The sequence below is a fragment of the Phanerochaete carnosa genome (genome assembly GCF_000300595.1).
Source record: "Phanerochaete carnosa HHB-10118-sp unplaced genomic scaffold PHACAscaffold_11, whole genome shotgun sequence".
Taxonomy (NCBI): Eukaryota; Fungi; Basidiomycota; class Agaricomycetes; order Polyporales; family Phanerochaetaceae; genus Phanerochaete; species Phanerochaete carnosa.
This window is the reverse complement of record NW_006767638.1, coordinates 1,104,732-1,118,341: the sequence shown is the minus strand read 5'-3', so window position 1 is coordinate 1,118,341 and position 13,610 is coordinate 1,104,732. Positions and strand designations below refer to the sequence as shown.

At 55.1% G+C, this 13,610-nt stretch overlaps 3 protein-coding genes across 3 annotated transcripts; 1 reads left to right on the top strand and 2 right to left on the bottom strand.

Moving 5' to 3' along the window:
• Positions 1-1,340: 1,340 nt before the first annotated feature.
• PHACADRAFT_45899 (uncharacterized protein) lies at positions 1,341-1,580 on the top strand (the record flags this gene model as incomplete). Its single annotated transcript, XM_007400562.1, has 1 exon — positions 1,341-1,580. A coding segment is annotated over one exon (240 nt), but the record flags the coding sequence as incomplete, so codon positions are not given.
• Positions 1,581-2,454: 874 nt separating this feature from the next.
• On the bottom strand, positions 2,455-7,601 carry PHACADRAFT_264092 (uncharacterized protein). The gene is made up of 20 exons (XM_007400890.1): positions 7,228-7,601; positions 7,026-7,149; positions 6,668-6,970; positions 6,580-6,608; positions 6,423-6,515; positions 6,299-6,373; positions 6,236-6,244; positions 6,032-6,183; positions 5,815-5,981; positions 5,418-5,766; positions 5,153-5,368; positions 4,879-5,100; positions 4,563-4,826; positions 3,934-4,500; positions 3,797-3,879; positions 3,435-3,745; positions 3,257-3,381; positions 2,917-3,201; positions 2,728-2,861; positions 2,455-2,679 (listed from the first exon to the last, which is right to left on the bottom strand). The coding sequence occupies exons 1-14, from the start codon at positions 7,556-7,558 to the stop codon at positions 4,135-4,137; spliced, it is 2,700 nt and encodes an 899-aa protein (XP_007400952.1). The 5' UTR covers positions 7,559-7,601; the 3' UTR covers positions 2,455-2,679; positions 2,728-2,861; positions 2,917-3,201; positions 3,257-3,381; positions 3,435-3,745; positions 3,797-3,879; positions 3,934-4,134.
• Positions 7,602-9,482: 1,881 nt separating this feature from the next.
• PHACADRAFT_104556 (uncharacterized protein) lies at positions 9,483-13,360 on the bottom strand (the record flags this gene model as incomplete). Its single annotated transcript, XM_007400889.1, has 11 exons — positions 9,483-9,603; positions 9,658-10,579; positions 10,629-10,781; positions 10,835-11,178; positions 11,231-11,793; positions 11,929-11,990; positions 12,059-12,119; positions 12,153-12,255; positions 12,382-12,512; positions 12,560-12,664; positions 12,716-13,360. The coding sequence occupies 11 exons, from the start codon at positions 13,358-13,360 to the stop codon at positions 9,483-9,485; spliced, it is 3,210 nt and encodes a 1,069-aa protein (XP_007400951.1).
• Between the last annotated feature and the right edge of the window lie 250 nt (positions 13,361-13,610).

The following is a 13,610-nucleotide window of genomic DNA, read 5'->3' as shown; positions in this document are numbered from 1 at the left end:
GAAGGCGGCCTCATTGGTCGGTATGTTTATGGAGTCTCTTGAGTTTAAGCAGGAGCGGCAAGGAAAGAAGGGCGGTGTTCTCACCAGGGAATTTATGAACTTTCATGAGGTGCGTCCCCTTCCGGCTACAAATGCGCCGGCGTGCTCACGCCGAGCAGAGAGAAGGGAATGATATTCAGGAGCGTATGGGGCGGATAGAGGCTAAGCTCAAGGAGATGGACAAGGCAGCTGCACGGTACGTGGCTTACCGCTCACACGTGTCGGCATCCTCAACGTCTGTGCAGCGAGGCAGAGTCTAACTCCGACGGGCCCGTTCAGAAAGCTGGCGGCAGCATCGCTGACCGAATGCGAGCCCTTCAGAACGCGGGAATGTCTATATCGCCCACGGCAGTCACTTCAAAGCGCATATCCAAGGACCTCAAGCTCTCGTCCCCACCCTCCGCACCACCCCTACCTTCTGCTACTGCAGGCTCGATACCGTCAACACCAGTTAGCTCCTCGATCACGTTGCATTCAACACCCCCTCTGGAAGCACCCAAACCTCTCAGGACTCCTCTCCAAAACCTACCCTCTCCCTTGATACCTTCCCCCAATCATGCGTCTCCTGTATCTAATAGCTCAGCTTCCTCCGCTCCTCACACTCTGATACCTGCGTCGAGTTTCGGACCACCATCTCCGACATCCTCTACGTCTTCTTCGCCTCAGCTCCCCACTCGCTTAAGCATAACGGACTTTAACCATAACTTCCCTTCCATTGATGAACTCGACGAATTGGACTCTGTGAAACTGCCTTCACCGCCTGCAGTCGGGCCTCTGGTTACCGGCTCTAGCAGACACTCCGACAAGTCCACCGAGAACAATGCGTCGGCGGCGAATTATTCGCCAACAATCTTCGCGAAACAGTTCCCAGTTCTACCGGTGGACCCTGGACCAAGACCATCTAGTACTCCAATACCCAGTATCGACACGTTCAACAGTCGACCCAGTTCTCCAGCCCCTCGGTCGCCGCTTGTTCCAGCTATGCCTCGGAAGCCCTCGAACTTTGCCCTTAATGGGGGTCAGAGATCCCCGCTCATGCCGCACGCTATTTCGGAGAAGCATAAGCGGGAACTACCTACAGCTTTCTTCCCTGAGACACTTTATGAATATAAGGACAAGAGCGACTTCAAAATCCTTGTTCTTGATGTGCGGGAACGACAAGAGTTCGAGACGGAGCATATCAAAGCAGACGCTGTGGTGTGCATCGAGCCTTCCGTTCTTCTACGGCCGGAGTAAGTCCATACATACAAAGCTACTGCCGATTTCATTTACTGATAGTTACCAGTGTCTCAGCCGAAACCATCGAAGACTCACTGTCTGTAGCACCAAGGCACGAGTCCCTGCTCTTTTTGAATCGCGACAAGTTCGACCTTATCGCTGTATACGACGAATCGTCGGAGAGCATCGGCGAGTCACGTGCTCTCACTGCTCTGGTGGGGGCAATCTACGAGCGGTCTTTCAAGAAGATGTTGCGCAATATCCCGCTCATCCTTGTCGGCGGGCTGCGAACATGGAAGATCAGGTTTGGGTCAGACGAGTTGGTTCGAGGGGGTACAGAGTCGACAGCCGAGTCGCCAGGTACCTCAGGCGCGGTTTTTAACCACTTTGATGCACCCCCCCTGGTGAACGGAATGTCCTCCTCGCACCCGAATGGTCCACTCGCACCTCCGCTGCAACCACTCGCGCCTCTGCCTTATCCGTTGCATATGCCCGTATCTGGGCATACGAGAGTGCCAGCGGAGTCGTCGACTTCGATCGCCTATACTGCTCCCTTGCTAGACTCCACGAACTTCAGTCAATCGGCACCAATGTCTCCGCTAATGCAAGACAGCAGTGTGTATAAGACGTGGATGCCGCCACCAGGAGCTTCAATTACCCCAACGCCCCTGGAAAATGTACCCTTAGCTTTACGGTGAGTAGACATTCTAGACTCAACCGGGGTGAACGATCTGATTGCTCAAATTTAATAAGTCCTGGAGTACCCACTCAGAGGGAACCGCCGCCCCTTGCTCGGAGGCCCGCAATGAATCGACCTGCGTCCAATTCTGTGTCTTCTTATGCACCAGTAGTACCGGATATGGTGCGTTGGAATTGTGATTATTCCAGAAACTATGCTAATCCACCCAAAGTCAGCGCCGCATCGCTCGTCTCCGTCCCTATCCAATGGCACGTCGGGCATTCAATACCCTCAGTTCAACCGCACAATATCGCCCCAGACGGCTGGCGTGTCATCCTTTAATCCATCTTCCGCCAACGGCCTCGTTTCCCTCCCACCGCAAGCGTCTATCAACCCGTCACCACTTTCACGGCGGCGAAGCGACTACATCGACCAATCGCAAGAAGCCCTGTCGACCATATCCAACTCTCCGTCAATAGACTACCCCGTGCTGTCATCGCAATCTGTCCTCCGGCCCCCGCCTGCCGTGGCGACGTCAACAATGGAACGACAAGACAACAGGCCACGTATCATGTCGCATTCCGGAGTGAAGCCGCCGACCATCCAGTCGGACTACCCGGTCACATACTGGGCAGACATCCAGATTGGCACTTCGGGGCTTAAAAACTTGGGTAATACATGTTACATGAACTCAACGATCCAGTGCTTGAGCGCAACAGTACCCTTTGCGCGATTCTTCACGGGTGTGTACCATTTTTGTCTTAGATTATGGCTTAACTTACTCTTTGCAGATGGCCGGTGGAAGAGTGCGGTAAACATGCTCAATTCGATGGGTACGAAAGGTGCTCTTGCACATGCGTTTGCTAGCATCCTCCGAGACATGTGGCAAGGAGAGATGCCCAGCCTGACGCCGCTTCCGTTCCGCGTACGCACTCGCTGTTGCAACGTGTCATATTATAAATACTAACATCGCGGTTTAGCGGACGGTCTGTACCTACGCCAAGCAGTTCTCTGGCTCGGAGCAGCATGATTCTCAAGAGTTCCTCAGTGTGCTTCTCGATGGTCTGCACGAAGACCTGAATCGTGTTCTCCGAAAGCCACATATCGAGATGACGCCAGAGAAGGAAGCAGAACTGGAGAAGCTTCCGACGCAGGTGGCGAGCGAGCAGCAGTGGCAGATGTACCGCATGCGGGACGATAGTCTGGTGGTCGACTTCTTCCAGGGTCAATACAGAAGTCGGCTCGAATGTCTAACGTGTCACAAGGTGGGCATATCTAGCAACTCCTTGCGTGATGTCTATCATTCATGCTCTTTCTCAGACCTCAACGACGTACAATACCTTCATGTATCTCACTCTACCCATTCCGGAGAAGAGAAATTCAGTAACCCTGCATCAATGCCTGGACGCTTTCGTCAAGGAGGAGGTGATGGAGAAGTCCGACGCCTGGTGAGCTCCTTCAGGGTTCTGCCCGTACCACACCCGTTAATATCTCTTGACAGGAACTGTCCGAACTGCAAGCAGCTGCGGAGAGCGTCCAAAGTGCTCTCGCTGTCGCGATTGCCGCCGGTGCTGCTGATTCACCTGAAGCGCTTCTCCGTAAAAGGCCACTTCACGGAGAAGATCGAGACATTTGTCGACTTCCCGCTTCGCAGCCTCGACCTCACAAACTACATGCCATCGCCACTTCCGCCTGGCGTTGGTGGCGGACAGACGCTCTCCCCGGATGACCCCCGTGCCCAGATACCCCCTTACAGATACGACTTATACGGTGTTACGAACCACTATGGTACATTAAGCAGTGGCCACTGTAAGTTTTTATTTATAGCGCACTGGAGGTATTTGCTGATTGGTCTTGTAGATACGGCTTGTATTTCTTCTCGTGGTGGATGGTTGTATTGTGACGATAGCCGGATAACCGCAATGGAGGCACAGAAAGTAGTGGTAAGTAACGACTATCTCAACTTCGCTTCGACGAGAGCTTACAGGACTGCACAGGACAAACGTGCCTATATACTGTTCTATAAGAGGACGAAGCCGTAGAAGACCTCAAGGCCCATTCTTATATACTCTGTCGATGTCGCTTGTTTATTGTTCCTTGCTGTCAGGTGTACTCTGTTCTCCCATTCGTTTGCATAGCGATAAATCCCCGTATACCATAGTACATGTAATTACAAACACTAGTAGCAACACAGGAAACTACGTGGACAGGACCCCGTTCATTGGCACGACACCGTTCACGTTTGCATGTGTGCCCACGCCATTGACTGCACCATGCGCCGCGTGCGCAGGCTCGAAATGGCAGCGGTGGCAGAGCCAAGACAGCGCGCCCGAGCTCGGCGTACCGTCGCCGGGCGGTGTCGATGGTGGTGTGGGGTAGAACGACGGCGAGAACTCGGTGTGACAACGCGTGCACTGCGGGTCCGGGAACGCGCGCGAGCTCTCAGAGTCAACCGAGTCCTCGGTGTTGAGGATATTGTCGAGTCGCTGCGCCTTGCGAAGCAGGCCGTGCGTGCCCTCAATCTGCGCTTGCTTGTAGTGCCTGCAGTATATCTGCAGCGCAGTCTGTACGTGCATTTCAGTGTCAGTATTCGCCGGGACTGGACGGTGTGACGGAAGGGGCGCACCTCGCCCGCATCGTTCATGTCGCAGATGCCGTACGTCTGTCTCCGATTCGACGGGTGGCCTTTACACGTCACCTGAGGCACCATGCAGCCCGAGGCGTCCTTGAAGTCGACCGAGACCGTTGTCTCTCGGCGACTGCTCTTGATCGACTGAACCTCGAAGCCGAACTTGTGCCCTGCCTTCCACGCGCACGAGACATGGTACTCGGCTGGGCAGTCGCTGCAGCGCACGACAGCACCACCATTCGAGTCGCACAGTGTGCATTTCTAGATGGAATGCTCAGCACCAGGATGAGAGAGAAGAAAGAGGAGGACGTACGTTCATCCATCGGTATTGGGGTATGGTGCTAATGCCTTCTATGAGGCGTAACCGACTTGCGTCCGTGAAGCTAACTTCGGGTATAAACACGGCGCAAAGGACATGACACCAGGCATGGCCTTCTGTGGGTTTGCAGGCTCTTAAATACGTATCTGGTGGTGGATAAAGAAGCTTCTTCTTTGGATCCCTTCGTATACGCGGGCACAGGAGACAGTCCGGCTTCTGCGGGAGAACGCTGAGCGAGCGTCGTCGAAACAGTTAGATGAACACTCACAAGTGACGCCTCCAAGTTCTTCTCGTTCGCGCACAGCTCGCAGGTCCACGAGTCGCTGTTCGCCGGATCGACATTGGCACCGTACGCACCGGGGTGTACTCGGAACTGACACTGCTTGCAACGGAGGATCTTCCCAATAGGTCCATTCTTGTGGCATGCTGAGCATCGGATCTGAGGGACTGCTGGAGGCGGTGGTGTACTCTGCGAGATCGAAGTCTGGAGCAGATGAGCCCAACGAAGACACCCTATCACTTGATCAACTCACTCTCGGACGCTTGGCGGTAGTTTGTGCTAAGGGCGTGCCTTCCCGCTTCTCAGCCGGTTTGGCCTTGGCCACCGGATCCTCACGCATCGGGCGGATGTTGAGGTCGGCATACTTGCGCCAACTGATGCCGCAATTATCGCAGAGCACGTTCGACGACAGGCCCTTGGGCGCCTTCCACCAGACCTCGGACTCGCGAGTGCGGCACGCGCCACAGCTCGTGTTGTTCTTCGTAAGCTCGGTGACGATGGAGCCCTCATCGTCCGAGTCAGCGACGGCGGCCTTCTCAGACAATATACGCCCCGCGGCTCGCGCAGCCTTGATCCTCTTGTTCTCCTCGCCCAGCTTGGCACTGCAGATGACATGAGTGCGTGCGTGATTGGAGCCGAAGATTACGTACTTCTTCCAGTGTCCATAGAAGCGAACAATCTCCGGCATCGTGCGAGAAGGAAGCTCTTCCTGCACTAATCGCAGTTCTGCGCCGTGCTGCATGATGCCGTCCTCAAAGGCCGCGATTTCGGCATCCGTCCAGCCCTTGTCAGAGTAGCTGGTCTCGCGTTTGGCCCACTGCTGAATTGTTGAGACATGCGCGGGCTATGTTTGAGTCCATAACTCACCTTCCGTAGACGGTGCGAGGATTTCATATTCACAGTCAGGAAGTCGCGACCGGATGCCCAGGCATCGCTGAAGCGCTTGATGACTTCTGATAGCCAGTCAACATTGTACTTCAGCTTCTCGTTCCGAGTCAGCGAATTCTTGACAGTTTCCACTGCAGCCTATTCGTCATTTATCACAATCAGTCTTGTCAGAATGGGACATACTGGCCGCAACTGTCAAGACGTAGCTTAGTACGGGCATGAATGCTGGAAGAAAGACTTACACACCTTCCTGGTCAGACATCTCGTTGACCCTGCTAAGCACCTCAATAGTGCCGTCATCTCCACGTTCGTCTATGTCGACTACGCATTTTCCAGACAATTCTCTAAGGATCATTAATTACGAGCTTACCTAGCGGGTCGTCGCCGGGCACCGGGAGGGCGCCTACTTGGTACTTCGGGCCTACCCGAGTAGCGGCCCGTGGGAAGATGAGATCGTCAGGATCTGGGAAGCCCCAAATTGAGCAAAAGGGTTCGATCAAACGGCCAACAAACAACGCCACGCTCACCGAGGGTATCTTCAGCGACCGTGTACTGCCTGCGACCTCCCCTCAGCGACCTCGATTTTCCCAAAGGCTCGACGGAGAAAAAACATACCCAAAATATCGGAACGGCCACATCTTGAAGTGCTTGATTTCCAGGTTCTCCTCCTTTTCGGCCTGCACCCGGTCCTTCCGCGGCCGCCCGCGACCCCTGGGAGCCGGCGCATTCGACTTGGGCTTTGGCGCTGACGGGGTGGAGTGTCGGTTGAGCTTGTGGCTGTCCACCTCCTCCTCGTGCTCGCGCGAGCACGGCGCACACGTCCAGCCGTAGCCGCGGCTCGGCTTCGCCAGCAGCGGCGGGTTGTTGCAGCTCATGTGGAAAAATCGTTTGCATCGATCGCACTGCACCGTCTCTTGGCTGGGCACAGGGTCAGAGGGGGCGCTGAATCTGCACGGTGAGCAGCTCTACGTACGGTGCACACCACTGTTCGCATGTGGCGCAAGTGCGGAGGTTGTCCGTGAGGTCGGGGACGACCTCCTTCTCAGCGACGACATATTCGTACCGCGACACCAAAATCTCTCGTATGTTGTCGGGAACTAAAGGGGAACATGAAGTTAGTCGATTTTGTGTGAGAATGTCTGAGAACGGGGGCAAATTTCAGTGGGAAAACCTACGATTACGCACGCTCGAGGCCTGAATGACCTCGAACTCTTTTCGGATCCAAGGATCAAAGAGTCGCTGGAAATAAAATCTATCCGGCCGTTTCTTCCAGCCAGCGAGGTCAGAGATTTTATCCCGGTGAATTACGTAGCACTTTGCGCGCAGCTGGCTGAGGTCGCAGACCTCTGAGTAAATAGCCGCCAGGAGTAGACGACAATCCGCGACAGTACGGTCGCTCACGTCACTGGGGCGATAATACCATGCGAGACGAACTCGAGTCAGGGGGCCGTTCCGATTCCCGTTTTCATCAAACGTTGGAGTGCCAGCGGCAGGCAGAAACTCCATAATACGGGCTATCGAATAAGGGGTGCCGTCGCGAACTGACCAGCTGGGGGAGCAATAAACGTGGTCTGCGAAAAATCAGCCTGCGTGCTCAAACGATGGTGCAAGTCGGTTGACGAACCATTTACTTTAACTTGGTCGCCATTCTTGAGGCTGATGTACCCTAGCTGGGCCGGGGGCGGGGTCATGATGGGAATCCGGAGATGTCGAGAGCGAGAGGAATAAATACTAAAGCAAAGTGGCAGAAATTAACTGAGGAGATAGCTGAACAGGCCCCGCGGCCGTGAGCGAGTGTGGTATTTATTTGTGGCAGAAAGGATGGCGAGAGGTTGGAGGGAGAGGGCGAGATGGAGCAGAATGCCCCGAGAGAGGGTCAGATCCGCTCGCTGTGCGAACGAGAGATTCAACTCCGACCGAGCTTGACGCGGAAGAGCGAGAGCCAGCAACTCGGCCACAACTCTCACAAATAATTGCTGCTTTTATTGGCATTTCTCGCTCGCCCGCCCGCCACCGCAGCATCCATGTTTTTACAGAATTTGCCTCCTCGACGACCGCCTCTGGAGCCTGTCTAATCGTAAGGTGCACAGAATTTGCGCAGAGTGTCCTGTGCCGCTGCCATCCGTTGTCGAACATTTCCAACAGCAACTGCAGGCGGTGCTTCCCTGGGCGCCAAGCGCTCGCGGTGGTGGGCACGACAAGCAACACCCGCTTCGCCTCTCGTCTTGTCGCTGAGACAGCCTCCGTCCGCTCTCACTCTCTGTCCTGCGTACCCCAAGGCTTCAATGTGCGCCACATCTGCGTTGGGGCCCTGAGGGAAAACCCAGGCCCTAGGGTTCCCCTCCTCGCTTACGGTCTGGGCGGGAACGGCTACTCCCGATGCCGATCCTCGGCATCAATCCGTCAATAAACGTCAATAATGGCCGTCCGGGCAACCGACGATTGCCAGCGTTGCAGCGTGCGTCCCCTCAGAGGTTAACTCTGTTATCAAAGAACGGAGCCATGTTGCCGACTCGTGCTGCAGGAGCGCGCGAGGCCGGTACCCGTGACGATTTTTTCATGGGTGCTGCTGGGCCGCACCGCACCAGGGCGACCGAGCCCGGGATGAAGGATGCCCCGGAGAGGACCGATGTCTTAGGCCGAAATGCCCCAAGGGGAAACTGACAAGCAGGCTCGCTGCGGCGGACACTGCGCGAATATCCCATTGTACATCCCGTTACTCGGGCCTGAGATTCAGCCAGACCAGATGAGAGGGACGTCCCTTCCACGTATGCGTCCTATCAATTGTAAATATAGGGTTCTCTCATTCAAGCTAATTCTAGACCCCGCTCACAAAAGCCTTGTAGCTCCACCCTGAAGTTTATCTGCAGAACCGTACCTGCACACGTCTCAGCACGACGGACAGCCTCACTGCGTCCTTTCACTGCCACTGCTCGCCCCGAAGTTTCCCAGTATGGTCTACGTCGGTATTTGTGGCGTCTGGCGGATCAAAGAAGCACAGCTCGTCAGATGTCTTTGCCCTAACAAGTGTAGTGGACAATATTCGCTTCCTCGCTAGTATGAGAAACTGCGCATTTGTGAGCCCGGTAGTGGCGAAGAATAACGATGCAATTGTCTGTCAGAGATCATAGACTACCAGAGATATATTAGGGGCCAGTGCGGATGTATGTGTAGATGGGTTACGAAAAGGTATGATGCAAGGAAGATAAAGTACTTTGTACACGTCGTGAGGATGGGATGCAGATACATGTTCCAAGATGAGATGAGATGATGAGACGTGAGAGAGTCAGAGGTAAATGCTACAACACAACACGCAAGAGCAACTCGAAAGCAAGAAAGGCAAATGATGAACCACAGGATCTCACCGGAGAGCAAACTGGGAAAACGGGTTAGCGATTAGAGAAAAAAATGAACAAGCGTCCGTAAAGTATCATGGTGGAGCTGAGGGGTCCGGCTGCTCAGATATTGGAGTGTAGCCGCGCCTGCGTCGCTCGTCAGCAAAGGCGAGTACGTTCTTCAGGCTCTTTTCGTAGACCGGTTTCGTTAGGACACTACTCGCATGATCAGCAACCATGTCGAAAATACATATACCATGGCGAACGCACCGATCAACGCCAGCCTCAAGGTACTCTTGCTGATCACTGAGCAGGGCATTGCCAGTGACACCAACCACAAAGTCCTTGCGCCCTATCTCACGCAGTCGCGCGACAGCGTTGAGACCCGACAGCACAGGCATCTGGTTGTCGAGGAAAATGACCGCGTATTTGTACTCGTCGATGTTTGCGCCGGCGCCTGCCAACGCAAGTGCTTCGACAGAGAGGCCCGCGCTGCCTGTCTCTTCCGACGTGGGCGTTGGACGGTTGGACGAGTGTGCGCCAAGGATGAGCTCGAGCGCAATCTCGCCGTTCTCAGCTGTTGAGACCTTGCATCCCAGGCGCGTGAGCATCCGCGTCATGAGCTTGCGCGTCAGCGGGTCGTCGTCGACGACGAGTACGCGTATGCCCAACTCCCACCCGCCGGAAGACGAGGGCGTGCCCGCGGGCGAGCCGGAGTTCGAGCCGGGCGGGTCGAGGAAGCCCTGGAGCTGCTCTGCCGAGAAGCGTTGCCTCGAGGGAAGCGCCACGAACCGCGGTCGCACTGTAACGTCGGAGAGCTGTTCGGATATCAGCGGCGGTCTTGGGTGTTCTTGCGTGGGAGACGACTCTGGTGTCGTCACCGGTACAGAAGGTGTTGGATCTGTTCCTGTCGATGGGTCGCCGAGTGTTCGGGTCAGCACTTGTCCTTGAGTGTTCGAGTCTGTCGAAATCTCAACTAGCCCGCCCTGTTCCATGATGGTGTGCATAGCCGAAGCTGCCTGACGGAGAGAACCGCGTTGTGATGGTGATCCCGACCACCTCGATTCCGCACTACCAGTGCGCAGATGATCATGCACATAGTCTCTGAAGCCAGAGTGCCTCGCTCCCTCTGTCTGCGGCACAAACTGTGGAGTCGTCGCGAAGGCCAACGCCTTTGGCCCGACTCCGAGTGCTAAGACAGCCGTCAGCGGATACCATCAGTGCATTGACAAGCAACTTACGAAGTTCCACCCAAAAAGTCGAGCCCCTGCCAACCTTCGACTGCACGCCGAGCCGCCCTCCGCTGAGCTTGACGATTTGTCGCACAAGAGCCAACCCGAGACCGGTACCCTTGCCGCCCTGCTGCCTCCCCACATCTGTCTGGTTAAACGCCGCTGAAAAGGCGAGCTCAGAAACGCCTCCATGAATGTGTAGTGACGTCACTCACAAAACAGCCTACACTTTACCATGTCAATCGGCTTAATTCCGCATCCAGTATCCGTGACCTCGATACGCACGATGACGTTCTCGGTCACCGCAGGCTTCGAGTGAATCGAGTTGTGCCTCGCAAGATGCTTGCGCGACAGCTGCGGGTGCAGCTGCTTCTCAGTTGCTGCCAGCTCCCTGAAGTTCGAGGCAGGACTGCCGTTTGCAGCTTCCTTTTGCTCCTTGGAGACGTCTGAGGCAGTGAGCGTCTCCGAGTCGTGCCGTGACGGAGCCGTGGCGTGCGGAAGGACGAGCCGGGTTGTGATAGTGAGCTGCCCGCCAGCCGCTGTGAACTTGCACGCGTTGCTGAACGGAGACGTGAGTAATCGAATCGGATTATGTGCTAAATGGGGCGCACCTCGCCAGGTTTGTCACAATCTGCCGTAACCGCGTTTCGTCCCCAACCACGATCCCATCTTCATCCGGGTGCTCAGCAATCATCTTGAGGGCCTCCTGCTCGCTCATGCCTTGTGCCTCGTATAGTGCTTTGCGCGAGATGTCATCAATGCTCTTATCGAGCTCCGTGACGAACGACAGGCTGCGTGCGTCCGTCGCCATGCGGAGGGGGACGAACAATGAGCGCATGACCTTGTGGAACGGGTACGGCCTCGACACGCTCTCGAAGCGCCCGCTGTCCATCCGATTGAAGTCGAGCACGTCGTTGAGCACTTTGGACATCATGCTGAGACTGCCCTCGAGCGCTCTGAACTCAATTTCCTGCCCCTTCGCCACTGCACCAGATGCGGCCATGTTCTGAACTGCCAGCAACGCAGTGTTGAGCGGCACGCGCACTTCATGGAAGACGTAAGACGTGAGCCGGCGTTTTGAGTCAGATGCTTTGCTTTCGTTGACCTGCGCCTTCTGCGTTGCCCGGTATTGGACCTTGAGCTGGTCACGGAGAGTATAGAGCCTGCGCTCAGACTATTTGTCCCACAGGTATACACCCAAATCCGGATTGTGACGTGTGACCGGTTCATTACGGGAGAAATAGAGCGCATACAATCGAGGAATGAATGATTAGACGAGCTTCGGGACTTCTAGTATGAGTGTACGCACGTTCTCTCGCATGTAATGCAAATACAGGAGGAATGCTTGATAGCATAGAAAATTGATAACGTCTGGGATATGAGTAAATCAGCAGGCATCCGAAGAAGTCAGGTTCCGATGACCACGACGCAAGCATGACGTGACTTACTCCGGACCCAAGTTGGGCGGTCGGGAATAATCATCCCAAAGGAGCTGCACATCTGAAATCAGGACGCCGAAAAAAAAACGAGCACAGCGGAAACATACAGCACCGCGAACGTTAGTGAACCCAGAAAGGCAGGAAACCTATGCAAGCCCAACCCGAACAATGCGATAGTCGGTGGCCCGTTGGCATAGCTATGGCAAATGGGTTAAAACTGAGGCTCATGTAATCGGATAAGAACTCACTAAAAGGTAGCCAAGAAGTCCTTCGTTCCACATGACATGAGTGGGCGGTGTCCTCCGTAATATGCGCATAGGTACATGACCAAAATTTGGAATACGCCCCACATCCAGGTCGCTATCACGAGAATTGTCTGATATATCCAGTTCCTATCCCGCGGGAAGTCCCAAAGGACTAGGAAGAAGATGGGTAACGTGAAAAGAGGAGCGACCTGCAATGGGTTAGCAGCGGATAAGCCGTGCACGAAACCATACGTACGCCGTAGTGAAAAATCTTGTCAGCGAGAGTTATGGGCTTGGGGATAAAGGCGCATGACAGTAGCCAGTTGAGAACGAAGAATCCAGCGGACCAGAGGGCCAGGTGCTATGAGACCATTATGTTTGGGTCATCTCGGAGGCTTGATGTGGCACATACCTTGCCCATAAACCAGTTCTCCTTCCTGTACTGTTCCTCTGACTTTTCGTCAATGAATTCCGTCACGAAAAAGCTTTTGATTGATGGCCATAGTCTATATCGCAGGTAAGCGTATACCAGACTATTGTTGTGTGCGTCGTCATGAAATACGGCCAAGCTGTCTGCGTCCCCGCCCGATGCCTGCACGGGCTGCCCAGTGCCGCTCTTGTCGCCACCATGTCCAGAATGCACACTCGTCGACTTGACGTCCTCACCCCATTCCCTGTCCACAACAACCTCATCAATTTCGTCCGCCGCCTCTAGCCGCTTCCACTCCGGATTGTAATGTCCGTAGACTGACGCACGCTCCTGGTTGCTCTCCGCATCTAAGTCTACCGAGGAAGCTGATGGTGCTGTGCCGGCGCCGAACTTGCGCAGGAGCCTGTCCCACTGGTTCTTGAGCGTCCGCGCCGTCGATTCGCTTATCCGTGCGCGCTGTTTGCACCGCCGGGAGCTCCTGCTTGTCGGCGAGAAGTGGACGACGGGGGCCGGAAGGGCAGCTTCTTCAGTGTTGACATCGACCTTCTCGGCGTGTAGCTTCGACGGCGTCGAGAGACCGTCATACGTCGATGACGTTTGTGTTGAATGATGCGCAACTGTAGGCATGAAGCGGTCGCCGGAACACAAGCCGCGAGTGGCGTGTTAATTCCGCGCGCTGCAGGGTAGATGTTGGAAGTACGTGATGCCGTAAGTTGTCAGGAGAGCGGTGTCCGGTCGGTATGGGTGCGCTTCGAAAACCGAGCCGAGAGTCAGAGTGTGTGCACAGGTATCCGGTCGTCACGGGGCGTGTGGGGATAGAAAGGGCGCGAGAGCAGGACGACACTGAAAGTCGGTGACGAGGGACTAATGGTTGAAG